At 40.6% G+C, this 15,128-nt stretch overlaps 2 protein-coding genes across 3 annotated transcripts; one reads left to right on the forward strand and one right to left on the reverse strand.

Moving 5' to 3' along the window:
- Nucleotides 1–511: 511 nt before the first annotated feature.
- Nucleotides 512–5,046, reverse strand: RPS28 (ribosomal protein S28). Of its 2 annotated transcripts, none has more exons than XR_012803526.1 (4): nt 4,942–5,046; nt 3,474–3,521; nt 2,354–2,570; nt 512–630 (listed from the first exon to the last, which is right to left on the reverse strand). XR_012803526.1 is itself a non-coding variant. In XM_075611698.1 (4 exons), the coding sequence occupies exons 1-3, from the start codon at nt 4,978–4,980 to the stop codon at nt 2,448–2,450; spliced, it is 210 nt and encodes a 69-aa protein (XP_075467813.1). In that variant the 5' UTR covers nt 4,981–5,046; the 3' UTR covers nt 512–630; nt 2,431–2,447. The 2 variants fall into 2 exon arrangements, 1 of the variants encoding a protein (XP_075467813.1); XM_075611698.1 differs by having other exon boundaries at nt 2,431–2,570.
- A 465-nt stretch (nt 5,047–5,511) lies between these two features.
- On the forward strand, nt 5,512–14,294 carry NDUFA7 (NADH:ubiquinone oxidoreductase subunit A7). Its single transcript, XM_075611695.1, has 4 exons — nt 5,512–5,656; nt 7,236–7,285; nt 9,262–9,411; nt 14,046–14,294. The coding sequence occupies exons 1-4, from the start codon at nt 5,606–5,608 to the stop codon at nt 14,140–14,142; spliced, it is 348 nt and encodes a 115-aa protein (XP_075467810.1). The 5' UTR covers nt 5,512–5,605; the 3' UTR covers nt 14,143–14,294.
- Nucleotides 14,295–15,128: the final 834 nt, after the last annotated feature.

The following is a 15,128-nucleotide window of genomic DNA, read 5'->3' on the forward strand; positions in this document are numbered from 1 at the left end:
TTTCATTAACTTTTGTACCCACCAGTGCTTGTTTTCCTTATTTGGTAGGTAATTGTTTATGATAACATTTTGTTTATTGATAACATGCCTACATTGTGTCATGCTGCAGAATGTTCATGCTTTAATAACTAACCAATATGGCACCAAATGTCCAAAAAAAATCAAATTATTCATAACTTAAATGCTTTAGCACACATGAAACCATGTATTTTTCATACAGACACCTCCATTCTCTATCAAATTAATTTATAAGTTTTGAACCCATTGTCATAACTTGCCTTTCCCTAACTCAGGAGTGCTCAACTCCATTTCCCCCCTGAGCCTCTGCTTGAGGACTGAAGTTGAGCACCCTGACCTAACATTTACACGTTAATCAACCCAATTTTTTTTTAGCTTTACTGCTGCCAGTTTTCTAAAATACATTTCCCTCTTATATGATTGAAATCACAACAAACAATAAGCAACTCAGAATAATGTACTACTGAAACTCAAGATTATGGAGAGCAACGCGTTATTTATAAATCTTTATTTTACAGTCCAAAAAAACCCCACAAGATCTTGGTTGTTTTCAGGTCATCTGGGATGGAACAGGCTTCAGATTTTGATCTCATGTAGAATTATTTCCACGATCTGAAATAGAGTGGTTTGTAAATGAACAGAGTTTAACCACTATCAAAATTCAGCTGCAGCTACAGTAACCAAGCTTAGCTTATACATGGAATGGTACCCAGGCCAAGAGATTCTGTAGGAGGCATATCCAACTATTTAAAATGTTCCAACGGCATTTGACAGAAACCCCTATAACAGGTGTGGGAAAAATCCAGTTCACCACTGGTAAGACGACCCCCCCAAACCACCAGTGAGGATCTACATTAAGTGTCCTGCAAAGCAGCCAGTCAAAATAATTGCCCACCCCCACCACGTACTAATCAACAGTGGGCCCACAGTGCAGTGCAAGTTAAAGCAGGGGCACGTAAACTTTTCCCCCTGTGCCCCACTCCATACTGTGTCTGTCATCAAATGATGCTGTGGGTGGGGAAGAGGGGTGTCACGCCACGTTACCCACAGCATAATTTGCCACGCCATAGACAAGGGAAGTTAGAGGCCTCTTGCGATCCCTCAGCATTTAATTTAAATGCCTCGAGTGCGGGGCATCAAACTGCTGCCCCCCCCCCCCCGTTTGCACACTCCCGAGTTAAAGGATCCCTTAATCGTCAGGGCTACCTGCGAAGTGGGTCCTTATGCAGTGATGGGAGCCCACAGGCAGTGATTGCAGAAGTTGTGCCTGACTTCCAGGCTAGGATCACTTGTGTGGACTGCATCCACCACCAGGTACAACCCCTTACCACAGGTAAGGCATGTGGAGAGGGCGCTTTAGAAATGCCAGACCACCGTTCTAGCTGCTAAAATAAGAGCTGAAACAGCATTCCGGCATGTGGAGGATGGGCCTCTAAAATGTGGTGGGCCCTAGGGCAGCTGAACTGGCTGTACTTATGGTAGCTCTGCCATTGACCTATAAACAACGCCCATTTTAAATTAATTTTGGCCAACGAGTTCCATTTAATTTGAGTGCACATTACAGGGAATAAAATTTGACATCCAATTAAATTTGCAAAAAATAAAAAAACTCTAAACTTGAATTGTGAAAACTCAAAATTAGACCAATAAAATTGACCCTTTAAACGATCTAGACAAATTGAATTACATTGTAGCACAAGTTCAGCGCTTCTACTTTTACATTTATTTTAAAGCTGAAGTTCAAGCTGCAGTTTAAAAAATATATATTTCTTTCCCATTCAATATGTGCATCAATACAATCTGCACACTGACACGTGATTAGCTAAGCGGTAGATCGATCTGTGTTCCTGTAATCAATCACTTGCTCTGGGTTATTTAATTCAGTTCTTGCACAGCATTTTGGGCAATGTAGTTCAGTAATATGATTGACTGGGCAGTTACTAGATACAATTGGTGCACTGCTAGAGAGGGGAAGGGGCTGTTACTTTGGAAATGCTTCCGACATTAGAAACATTCAAAAGGTCTTTAAAACTTTTCATTTTTAAATGCTACAAGTATTTTCTCATAGTACAGAACTGATTTAAAAAAATAAATTAAAAAAAAAAAGTAGGATATTGCTTGAACTGCTGCTTTAATGAGGCCACGTGGAAAACAATATTTGGAAAGCACTGGTTGACAATACATGTATCCAATGCATTCTGATGGGAGAACCAGTGGTTGCCACTACAAGGATGAGAAGGTAAAGGAAATACTGACTGTTGGTAAATGTTCTATTACCATAGCCATTATGTAGCTTAAAAAGCAGAGAAAGATGCCTCAAAACATATAGCGTCACCTAGATGTTCATAGCGCAAGAGCATTGCCGATAGTCTTTTGAACCAAAAGTTCAACATCAGGAGACCAGGGTATTACCAGGCAAAAAAAGTACGTTAACGTAATCTTCTGGCTTCACGCTCAGATTCCAGCAGAGTCAGGACATCACCCTCTCGGACAGGGCCTTTCACATTACGGATGATGGAACGGTTGCTGTCATCCATAAATTCAACACGAACCTGTTTGGGAAGCATTGGACTGTTTGATTCTCTGGCTGTGACTGATATTAATGTTAAACAAGTGCGAGCACATGCTTTACTCAATTTTTTATTAACTTCCAGATAGGAAAGAGGTGGGATAAGGGTGTATATATATATATATATATATATATATATATATATATATATAAAAACAAAAAAAACAAAACACTATTGGACCTTTGAATAAATGAGTTTTGCCAATAATAATTTAAAAAAAAAGTAATCATGCTTAATGCCGAAGAAATTACATTTGTTTAACACCTCGATTTTCACCCTCTGGCAACAAAATCATGTTCTTGCACCTACCATTTCAACTTCTTGCCTTAAATGTGAATGCCAATAGCCATTTTAATCTCCCAGAGAAGCAAGTTTCCAGCAATTTATCTCAAGATCTTGGATACTGAATGTCAACTGTATGAAACAGGACATTGCAATGTTAGGCCGCGTCCATGGATAGTGCTTGCGGGCGGAGGCGCGCTTCTGCTCGGCACTGAGCCTCTACAGTCGCAATGAGAGCGGCTTTAGAAGGGGCTCGCCTACGCTTCCTCAAGCGCGCGGAATCATAGGTCTTAGGGAAATTTTAAATCTTCACGCTTGCCGGACGGAGCGCAGGGCCGCTCACGTTAGCGGTTCGCCCAATGAGGGCGAACCAGCTCCATGATATCACTGGCCAGCCCACCGACACGCCCCCGGCGGCGCGCTGTCTAAAGCCAGGGAAAGCACCCGCTTTCCCTCAGCCTCAGCGCGCCAGCAAAAACCATGGCCGAGGCCTTAAAAGGAAAGGAGACTTTAGTAGTGTTTTGCAGTTTTTAGGAAGGCATTTCAATAGGTTCAGGTCAGCTATACCATACTCCACATTAAAAAGATCAGATATAATCTCACCTGAGTACACTGACCCTGAGATCCAGTTCTTCCCAAAACCTTTGTAACCTACAAAGAAAAACAAAACAAGATTATAACCTTCAATAGGCATACGATAGATTAAACGCAAATGTAAAAGTTGGAATACTTTTACAGTATCGACATGTAGTTAGACGCTGCCCTAGACAAAAATAGTTTTTCCTTACACGACCCCCATAAAATGATTTTGCTTATGTATGTGATATATAGAGATATATATATATATATATATATAGAGATATATATAGAGATATATATATATATATATAGAGATATATATAGAGATATATATATATATATATATATATATATATATATATATATATATATATATATATATATATATATATATATATATATATATATATATATATATATATATATATATATATATAAGGACAAATATAGCTGTATGCTCATCTGCATGTCTTAGGCAGGTCTGCAACCCCGCCTTTCCCCATTATCACCCAGCATACAGCACTTCCACTGCAGCAAGGGATTCTGGGAAATGACATGCAAATGAGCACACAGTGTCACTTTTTGCCTCAATAACCATTTTTAACATGGTTCCCTATAGGCTTAAGCTTGCTGCATGGTCACAGCTTTGAGCACAGCCAGGGTTAAGGTGCATACCCAGAAAACCACAAAAAACATATTTATATATATATATATATATATATATAGAGATATATATATATATATATATATCTCAATAGTCGGCAGAAAGCCCCTAAACACATTTGGGAAAGAGATGGAAAAACTGCAGACTTGCATTGTAACAGTAGTTAAAGAGCAACCACGCAGATTATAATGTAAAAGATAATTACATTTGGGGAAATAGTTGAGAAAGTAAAAAGCTATTTATACAGAATACATGGGGAGTGTTCAACGTGTAAAGACTGCTGTACAGCACACTAATATAATTACAACACAGCAAAGGAAGACCAGTTTAAAACACTAGATTTAAATTTGATTGCATGTACATACACATATTACACCCTAAAAAACAGAGGGCTGATCGCCTTCTACACAAGTATGAAGCAGACATCTACCTCCACAAAAAAAAAGGCTTTTTTTGTCTGCATAACATTACATATTGTACACATCATGCAGAACAGTCCAGTGCCACATGCAGGAATGGCCCTCTCTCTTGATAGAAAACCTATATACACACGTAAAACTCTAAATACAGGACAGTGTACATAACATGAAAGAAACATACATATCTAGCTATATGCACAACATATACTTATAGTATGCATATCTATTATATGTATGTATAAGGGAGAGAAGGGAGTGTAGAACACCCTACAGGCCTGTACCGCAGCCGGCTAAGCAGAGCGAGCCCCAGGCCGGGACACCACACACAGCACAACTCCCGGCTTCCCTGACACACACACACGCCGCCTCCCCGCAGTCCCGGTCTCCCCGTTGCTCCCTTCTCAGTTACCCGAGCGAGCTTGATGGGCTGCACGCGGCTGGCTTCCATGATGGCGGCTGGATGCAGAGAGAGGGTCACGTGGTGCCAGGTCAGCCTTTTATAGTCTCTGTGGACGAGCGCATTTTCATATCAATTAACTTTTTTTACAATGCCTGAAAACAAATGATCCCAAAACAGGCAGTTTAACTGAAAAATAATGTCATAGTCATTTTATTAAATCGTTTTAACATAGCAGTCGGTACCATGAGCCTCTACGCGGGCAAACATACGTAGCCAGATATGGGCGGGGCCTCAGAAGCTCTCGGCGGCCATGTTGAAATCTGGCAACTTGAATGGACCCGTGTGCGTGGCAGCCTTTTTTGAAACTGGCACCTTTGACAACTCGAAGGCAGGAAAACATACTGAAGCACCCGGCAGCCATTTTGGAAGCTGGCATCTCCAATTGCGGTGTTTCAACAAACATGTCAGTGGCTTTAACGACTTGTAAAATAAGGGCCTTTTGTTTTATTAACTTCAGTAAATATGAAACCTAACAGAATACAATGCACAGGAGTATTCTATATATAAATATATATATGTTTTATATATAAATGAGTTCGGTGTCAGAGGTGAGTTGACGTCTTCACCCCTCCCATAATACCCCGCGGCTCCTCCCCTGTCCTTGACAACAAAGATGGCGTCTGCAACCAAATTTATCCAGTGGTTGAGGAATTGGGCAGCAGGGGTAACACTTTATTATATTTATACATACACTGAGTATTACTTTATTATATATACATATATGTATTTATGTTCATAACCAGGGGAATTATATAGTATGGTGCAATGTTATTCAAAACGGGTTCACACTCTCACACTCACTCTCTAAAGTCTAAACCTTTTAAGGGATTCTGTGAGTCATGATGCCTTTTTAAAGGGTTCAACTGCTCTACATTTTGGTAGTATTTAGGTCTCAAGTTTTGTTTTGTGATTTTTCAAGACTGTTTGAAAAGTATAACACAATATAAGTGTTTACGTATGTGATAAAGGCGCATTCACACGTTTCCAGCATACAAGCGGAATAGTAGATGAAAAGATTAACAATTTTACTGGTGACACTAAACAGATATAACTATGGTAATAGCTAAACTGGATGCATTTTGTGGGAAATTAATTACAAATTACATTTCTTTGACAAGACATCCAGAGGTCCCCAATCAAGTGTTTTCTTTACTCCTTACTCCTAGCCGAGCTGGTCCTTATCAGAACTCTTATAAAAGAAGGGGGTGTGCCTGTGCAAACGCTTGGTGAACACAGTGATATCAGAGGATATCAAATCCCCCTCCCAGGTCTCAGCTCACACGGTTTACAAACTGACCGTTAAGTGGCATGCCATTGAAAAAGACTTTAAGACCACCCCAGACAGGAAGCAGGAGGTCTCTGGAGCTGGACTGTGTTAATTTCAGCTCCAGGTACTCCCTGCTTTACGAAATACCTCCATAGGTGCTGCCAGTGCTCCATGGCATTTAAAGCCGTTGCGTCACGCGGGACAATAGAAAGCTGCGACGGATGACGTTGCAGCTTCCTATTTGCTCCTGTACCGCAGGAGATCTAAGCCTCCATATTTTTTATCCAGCCGGGGATGCTAATGGGGGTACGTCCGGAGCTAAGTATCTCAGGAAGTCGGGTCCCAAGAGCTAAAATGAATGCATTTCAGCTCAGGAGATCCCCTGCTTCCCAACTTTAAGAGAAACAAAGAATCCTAGCCGGAACTGTGTCTTTAAATAATATACAAATATTTATAGGTTTCAGATTGTGGCAAGAAAGGCTTGGATCACCCCGATGTAACCTCTTATCTTACCTCAACTGGGTGGGGGTTCTCCTGTGCTGATCTGTGCTACCCCTGCTTTTCGAGATGTTTGTATTTTTTTTTTTTTCCGTCCTGGCATTGACCTAAACAATACTCCAACTACGCTCACCAGGGCTACAAATGCAACATCATCTCTTTATGACATTGTTGCTTTCTATTTGGTGCCGGAACGAACCTGTGGTCATTTTGAGCCTGCCAGTTTGCCTGGTGAACAGCCGGCTCGCTACTCCTGAAACAGGCAGTCCCTAGATGTTGGTCGGTGGTCCACAGATGACCTCCTCGGGAGGTTTTAAAAATAGAAAAGTGATAGGGTGGAACTTCTGCTTTAAACTTTTTACTAGCATTAGTGCACTTTAGTCCTAGAAGGGGTTGTCCTATTAAGAATCTGGTTATGAACAAGATGCAGTATTGATATGTATCCTACTGACCACATACGCTTCCTTTTCTCTTGCAGCGTGATCTCCAGACCAAACTACAGCTGCGTTATACTGAAATCTCAAAGAGGTAAGGATTGGTCAGTCTGTGCTTGTGGATTTATTTTTTTGCAATTTATTTTTATATTGCCTGATCCGGTGAGGCCACGGTTTGCGAAACATTGGTAGTTTCTTTGTGATTTTAAATCTTTTGTCCGAAAATCAGACACCTAGAAGTATTATTTAAAGTCTGGTTGTAAACAGGGTGACCCAACGCTTGGGATGTTTTTGATTTCCTAGGGCTTCTTTTGTGTGTTACACTGTGTTCACCAAGAGTTTGCACATGCAAAGCCCCCCTGTTTACAGCTAAGTCCCTCCTAGGACCAAAGTGCACTAATCGCAGTGACATATTTGAGGTCACATCTGGGTAATTTACTCCTTTTACACTATATGCTAATACAACACCCATTTAGAGTTCCCTAAAAAATACTATAATTTAGAAAGAAATAAAAGCAAACTCTTTCCTTTTAGCATCGTTATATTAGTTTAGGACAACTGGGCAGATACATTTGTTAAAGTAGATTGTTTTTTTTGACTGGCTAGTTACTTGGGATTGCACCTTAACCACTTTGCAGTCAAAGGCCTGCAACGCAGCGAAGGGGTTCAACTATCGGGGTCCCCTCAAATGTAATCCTTGAACGTCCTGTTGCCCCCTCCACTGTCAAAAAATGACACTTTCTTTTATCAAAGTGACCAGGAGATAAAGGTGCAGTTCCCCCCTACATTTTTTTTGTTTTATTCGTTAGGTAGTCCTTTCCCAAGAAAGTTTATACCGCTAGTTTTTACCTGAAGACCGTTTTACTGTATTCAATATTTAATTTATCACGACAAAGAGGCAGTGAATATAGACAGTGGTCAGTAATTGTTTGAGCTGACCTATGCAAATCAGCAGTTTATTGCACTTTGCAAATGCACGTATAATTCTTATAGTATGTATATCTTTACATGGAGCCATCCAGGTACATTGCACTTCCCTGCAGTAATACACGTTACATAATATTATAACACATAGTGGGAAAAAGCGCTTCATAAATGAAAGTAACAATATGAAAGGGAGTAACTGCCCCGAAGAGTTTACAATCTAAGTAGAAAATAAATGTATCGCTGCAAAGCAATAATGTCCTGTTATAAGAGCACTCAGAATACTGTAGTTTACTTTACCACGGGTGCACGAGCAGCGATATCATCACACCAAGGGGAATCCGCATAATCCATACATCACAAAGAGATGAAGGCACTCTAGTGATCGCAATACAAAAAAAGCTATTTATGCGTTAAAAATAATCAACCATGGAAAATGTGACACTACACACTTAAATTGATTTTGCATATACTAATGACGGCTAGATGCGCTGTAGCAGCAGCGTGGAAAAAGACACTCCGCCCTCCACAAGAGAGGTTATTAGAAGGGTAAATGAAGTCCAAATTAATGGAAAAACTCACCTAATTTCTGAATCATACTACAGGATAGTATGATAGGGTCTGGGATCCCTGGGGTGCTGGATAGGGGAGGGATCTTGGTAGGAGATAGGGTTTGGGAGTGTTGGGTGTAGAATGTGCTGTTTATAAAATGTTGTATGATATGTAATGTGACTGTTGATGCTTGTAAGAAGCCTGATTTTAAATGGTTGTTCCCTCCTCACCCTCCGTTTTCTTTTTTTGTACCCCCCCCCCTTCCCCATTTATGTTTGAAAACTTTTATAAAAATATAAGTTTAAAAAAATTAAAATAATCAACGTTTCAGTTCAATCTTGGACTGAAACGTTGATCATTCATAATGGATAAATTCCTTTTTCATATTGGTACCACTGAAGTGCCTTCATCTCACTGCAAAGCAATACATTTTGATGAACACGAAGCAATGTTAACATACTTTTATGGAATCTGGCCCTTCGGGACATTTAGTAGATGGCAAACTGACGCAGGAGGAAATTCCTGTACCACATTAAGAAGCAAATTGCATTATTGTCATACATACCCCCTTAATATTCTTGTGTCGCATTTTAGGACTCAGCCTCCCCCGGTTCTGCCAGTCGGCCCAAGTCACAAGTTTGCCGATAACTATTACTGCACACGAGATGGACGCAGGGAGAATGTCCCTCCCACCATCATCATGTCCCCTCACAAGGCTCTAACTTCTGGGGTTCAAGCTGCCAGGTCAGTAACTTATTAGGATTTACATTTTTTTGTTGTAACAATCATTATTTGGTCATTATCAGGAAAAGAAGAAACATTATCTAAGTGTAGGTGTCTTGATTAATGAGTGAGTCATTTTTGGAATGCGAATTATAATTCACTGCACTGTGAGTAGGCATTCTATAGGAGCTAAGGCTCTGAATACTCACTCACTAATCAAGACACCTACACATATTTTTTCTTTTTGTTGAATCTCTCCCATGCTCCCCCTGGACTTTGAAGAACAATCCCTTGACCAACCCTGAAGATTCACGGCAATCAGCCCAGAAACAATTGGTAAAAGAGTTTCTGCACGAGCAGGTCAAGCAAACTGACCTAATACGACAGAATTTTCAACAGCTATCCCAGAGACGGAAAGGCAGGCTCAACTGATGACGGCTCTGGAGACGGCAAATGCTTCTATTACCGCCATGGACGAGAAACAGAGCCGCTTCGACAAAGTTATTGGTGACTTGGAGGTGGCTCAAAAGAAGGCTCCTCATCTTGGTGTAGCGTTTGGACTATCCCAGGAGTGTCTCAGTACAGAGCTTGGAGGCTCTCGAAAGGAGTTTGACAGCCTCAGTATGGAGCTCGAAGTCTCTCGGAAATAGATTCACAGTCTAGATACCGAGAGGAAGTTCTTTAAGAAAGAGGTTCATACTCTCAATATAGAGCTGGATGTCTCTCGCTAGTAGGTCAACAGTCGCCGGACAGATAATAAAGACACAGATATCCAACAAGCTCTGAGAAACCCCAAACATTACCACATAATATATATATGTATATAACTGTCAAAAGGATTACTAGTGGGAGTCGCTAAATGTATACAACAACAACAAAAAAACGGTCATGCCTTGATGTTGGCTAGCAGGCTTAAGACGCTTTGGCCAAAGGGTTGAACTAAATGACCTTTTTTCAAGAGAATATATAGGTATTGCACTGTGTATTTTTGTCACATTGGAAGTAGCTTTGGGCATTTTTGTTTGATTTTTTTGTTGTATACATTTAGCCACACCCACTAGCACTCCTTTTGACACGTGTGTGTGTGTGTGTATATATATATATATATTATGTGGTAGTGTTTGGGGTTTCTCAGAGCTTGTTGGGTATCTCTGTGTTTATTAACTATCGGCAGCTGGTCTCAACTGTTTTTGGGAGGGTAATGGCCACTCCCCACTTTCCAAGTTGGCAGGTCAGTTTCATTTTGCTGGGTTACGACAGATCCATTGTGATTATTCTTCCTGTAATTATACAGGTAAATAAGAATTTTAACTTGGGGTGTGTTAGGACCTGCTAACGGTCATGCCTTGAAGTTGGATAGCAGGCTTAAGACGCTTTGGTCAAAGGGTTGAACTAAATGACCGTTTTTCAAGCTAATATATAGGTATTGCACTTTGTATTTTTGTCACATTGGAAGTAGCTTTGGGCATCTTTGTTTGTTTTTAAAAATAGGAAAGGTTCCAAAATTCGGTGCTCAGCAATATTGAGACACTATAATGCAATCATGTCTTAAAGAGTGCTGATCATGAGTTACGGGAACAACCTTCATCCAGCCTCGTGAGTTAGATAAGATCCAGTGTGATTGTTTAATTCCTTTATGTGGGGACATGTGGTGTATGAACTCCAATGCTAGAGTCAATGTGAACAAACAGATCTCTGTATGAACACCACTAACCTATGTTGTCACCCTGGAGAATGGCACTCATTCCATAATAGATAAATAATCCTCCAATCCTTTGTGTGAAGGAAAGAAGTACTCACAGTTCTGAGGCGGTTGATCCGTCGGCGTGCATCACGCTTGATGAGCAAGACAGCAGGAGGATTACACGAGGAAAAAGGCGGAGCACAGCAACAAGATGGGGGCTAAACACCAGTTAATATATAGTTTAAAAGCACTTTGTTGCATGGTAGACATCATGGTCCAATAGCAGGTCAAATCTCTAACGCGTTTCGGGCAGCAGCCTTTTGTCAAAGAGTTTGTTTTTAGTCGCCGGACAGAGTTGGACATATCACAGACAAAGGTTCATACTCTCCACATAGAGCTGGATGCCTGCCTCACACCAAGAGATCAGTGGTCTCTGCACAGACCTGGAAAGCTCTAAAAATGAATTTCACAGTCTAGCGGCGGAGCTGAAAGTATCTCAAAAAGATGTCCGCAGTCTTAGTACTGTTGTTGAAGTCTCTTGGAAAGAGCTTCACGCCTTCAACATAGAACTAACAGTCTCACGCTAGGAGACCCGAAGTCTCCACTCAGATGTACGTAAATGGAAGGAGGACTACAAGAAGGCCCCCGAGGGTTAGAGAGACTGTGGAAAGAAAGAATAGAAACCTGTCAAAAGAGGTTTCATATCTGGCTGATCAAGCTAGTAAATAAGTTAAGGAGAATCAACAACTCCAATGAGGAAAGTTGAAAGTACAGTTAGTACTGGAAGCATAGGGCACTCTTCACCAGGAAAACAGCAACTCCATGTGACTGCAATCGAAACTCTCTCAGGTCAAAGCAGGCTCTGAGAGAAGAAATGCGTGCTAACACTCCAGAAATATGGCCGAGCTCTCATCCAATGAAGATTGGAAAGAGATGGGTATCTGCGAAAACGCTCTGCGACACTCGTCATACAGGCTGCTTATCGAGGAATGAAAACTCGCCAGCTTTATCTCCAAAATAAAGCCGCCTGCCTTTTCCAGTCAATATGGAGAATGCAACTACAAAGAAAGAAGTATGAACATTTGAAACAATCGATACTTGTGGTCCAGTCAAATGTGAGGAAGTGTCTGCAACAAAGAAATTACAGGAAAAGGAAGGAAGCTGCTCGTGTTATTCAGTCCAAATATAAGAAATACGTCACAACCAAGCAAGCAGTGAATTGCTATAAGCGCATCCACAATACTGTCTCAGTGCTACAACAGGCGGTCCATAAAACCCAGGGCAAAAGAACTGAATTCAGGCTGAGACGGACAATACAAATTCAGTCTTGTTAACGTACCCACGGGGTCCAAACCAGTTTCCACACAATGAAAATAGTGGCTATAAAGATTCAGTCTTTGGCTAGATTAAGACAGACTTGTGTCAGTGATCACGCCCCTAAAGATGCAACCGTAGTTGCCCACTCTTCTTTGCAAGGGGAAAACGCACAAGACTGCAGGTTTCCAAACTGCAAAAAGGAGAACAACAAAAACACTGATGTACTGGAATTTAGGGATCCTAAACCAGCATGCAATTGACCCTTATACAGATAAGGGGTCATACTTTTTGCGGGTAAGCCAGTGAGGGATAAGAAAGGTATAGGCCGGGGTCCCCAGGTATGGAAGGAGATTCCAGACGGTGCTACAGCAGTAGAGAGACCCTGCCAGACATCACTGTGGACTTCGCCATACATTGAGGAATCGGTCAGCTTAGAAAAAGTAATACGTCAAGAAAGGGAGGCCCAAGACGAGAAGTCTGCCGACTACCAAACACAGATGCCACGGTGGTCAATCAGAGTGGATAAAAACTCCATCCAGGTTCATTGATACTGAACCCAATGCATGTGGTCACCCTAGTCTCAGGGAAGAAAAGATAGCCCAACACATGGAAAAACCCATGGCCAAGCAGTTAAAAGACTTGCTAAAATAGAAAGGGGAGCTTGAGTGAAGAGTCCTCCGAGATGAGGAAGCTAAGCACATCATGGAAAGACTGTGCTTGAGAAAAGTCCTCTGCACTCATCTCTTTCACATACGCACACACCAAGATAACGCAAACATTTTTTGCAAAAAAAAAAATAATTTGGCTAAGGTGGTATGCTGCAAAGGAATCCATCACTTCTCTGACACTATACGTTTTCAGATAAAAAAAAGTCTGTTACGAAAAATATAGCAAAAACAGTTTATAATATTATATGCAAAGAACTAACCCACAATAGTGGATTATTTAACCCCTAGTAGGCCTTTAAATCCATGTGAGTGATTGTGTTAGTAGGGGGATATCCATAAGCAAGATATTTCGGGTCCATGGCCCATCTGGAAATATTTCATTTTAAAATTCCCTTAGAAGTATTCTTCTGTATGAGAAACACTATGGACAATTGTGTCAGCCAATAGAAAGCCGTGGCATCGTTTTTCCCCTAGATATTTTTGATTTTATTTCTTTTTCCTTGTTTAACTTTCTAATAAATTACTGCAATCACATTATTTTCTTACCTTGTTTAGGTATCCTGATCCTTGAACCCTTAGGATGCTTTTATGATGTTCAGTGAATGTCATATCAACATTGCTTATTTCCTAGGCGGAGATTGTGTTGACCTAAGATTGGTGAACGGAAGAGGAGTATCCTCCAACTCCGTTGATGTTGGTATGCAGCTGGTCACAAAAACGTGAACGGGCAAACTAGCCTCCCTTAACAAACCCAGTAACTATAGTATATTCCAGTGAGCTTTTATTGTGGGTATTGAAATTTGAAGCCTAAATTTGAAAAGCTACTTACATCTTAATCTGTGAGACTGTTCAAAATGGTTGAGAGGTTGTTAAATGTGTGCCATATGCATCACTGGATATTTTTTATATTTGTTATAATATTATGACGTACTGAATGATTATAACTTTATTCACTTTTATATATAAATATTTTTTTTTCTTTTTAGTCCTGACACAGCAGTTGCAACATATTCGAAAAAGCCGGTGACTCCTGGAATTCCTCCTCGTAAATGGGAATTATCTACTGATGAACCGTATTTGTAAATACCAAGAAGAATGGAATAATATTAAACTGAGATTTTCAGACCATAACATCTGGCTGATGAATGACAGTTCAGTGTATATAAACGTCCCAATTGCACAAAAAAAACGTTTTTTCTCCTGTGGGTTACTCATTAAATTTATTATATGGTTAACTTCTCGTCTCGGCATCATCTTTGTAGCTTTTATATTGCATGTTGTATAGAGAAATTAAATATTGATAACTAGCATTGTATGCGTACATGCACAGATGTGAACCGCAAGTGATATGCATTTCAAATGATCAGACTGTAGTTTGTAGTGATTTAGTAAAAAGGTGAACAAAGGTGCACTGCAGAAACCAGTAATAGAAACGCTGGATGTAATACTGGACAATTTTTTGTTCACCTTTTTGCATTATCTACTGGAAGCACACCAACAGGATAGGATTTCACTGCCAATCCGGACAAAATCAGAGACTCCAAAGTAGCGATTTTTAAAAAAAAATTATTACCTATTTGGGTTGTTTTTGGCCAGTGTGTGACAGCAGGGGGGGTTTCAGAGGGGTGCAGGCTGGTGGCGAACAGTGTCAGTGGACTCCCCTTGCGGTGGGATTGCCGGCCGCCGGTCTATAATCCCTCCCCATATCCTCCATGTATATTTCATTTTCGTCCACCCATACATGGGCTTTATGAATATCAACACGATACCTACAAATCCTGTTCTTTCATGAAAGACTTTATTTTCAATATATACATTGGATGTCGTCTTGATTTCTCTGTGTCTTTGTAGCACCGGAGAGGGTCCAGGTTCCCAATCTTCGTTGTTGTGATTTAGTGCCTGCCGTAACTTGTAAGCTGCACATTCATTTCAAAGATGTCTGGAAGGCGGCGATGTAATAAACACAGCCCGATGATGGGAGAATGGAGATTAAAATGGTGTGGCAGAAGTTTGGGGTGTAAATTCAAAAATCCAATAGTTTTCTTGGAAAGTCTGTGCCGGCCTCGGAT

Source organism: Ascaphus truei, chromosome 8, assembly GCF_040206685.1.
Source record: "Ascaphus truei isolate aAscTru1 chromosome 8, aAscTru1.hap1, whole genome shotgun sequence".
Taxonomy (NCBI): Eukaryota; Metazoa; Chordata; class Amphibia; order Anura; family Ascaphidae; genus Ascaphus; species Ascaphus truei.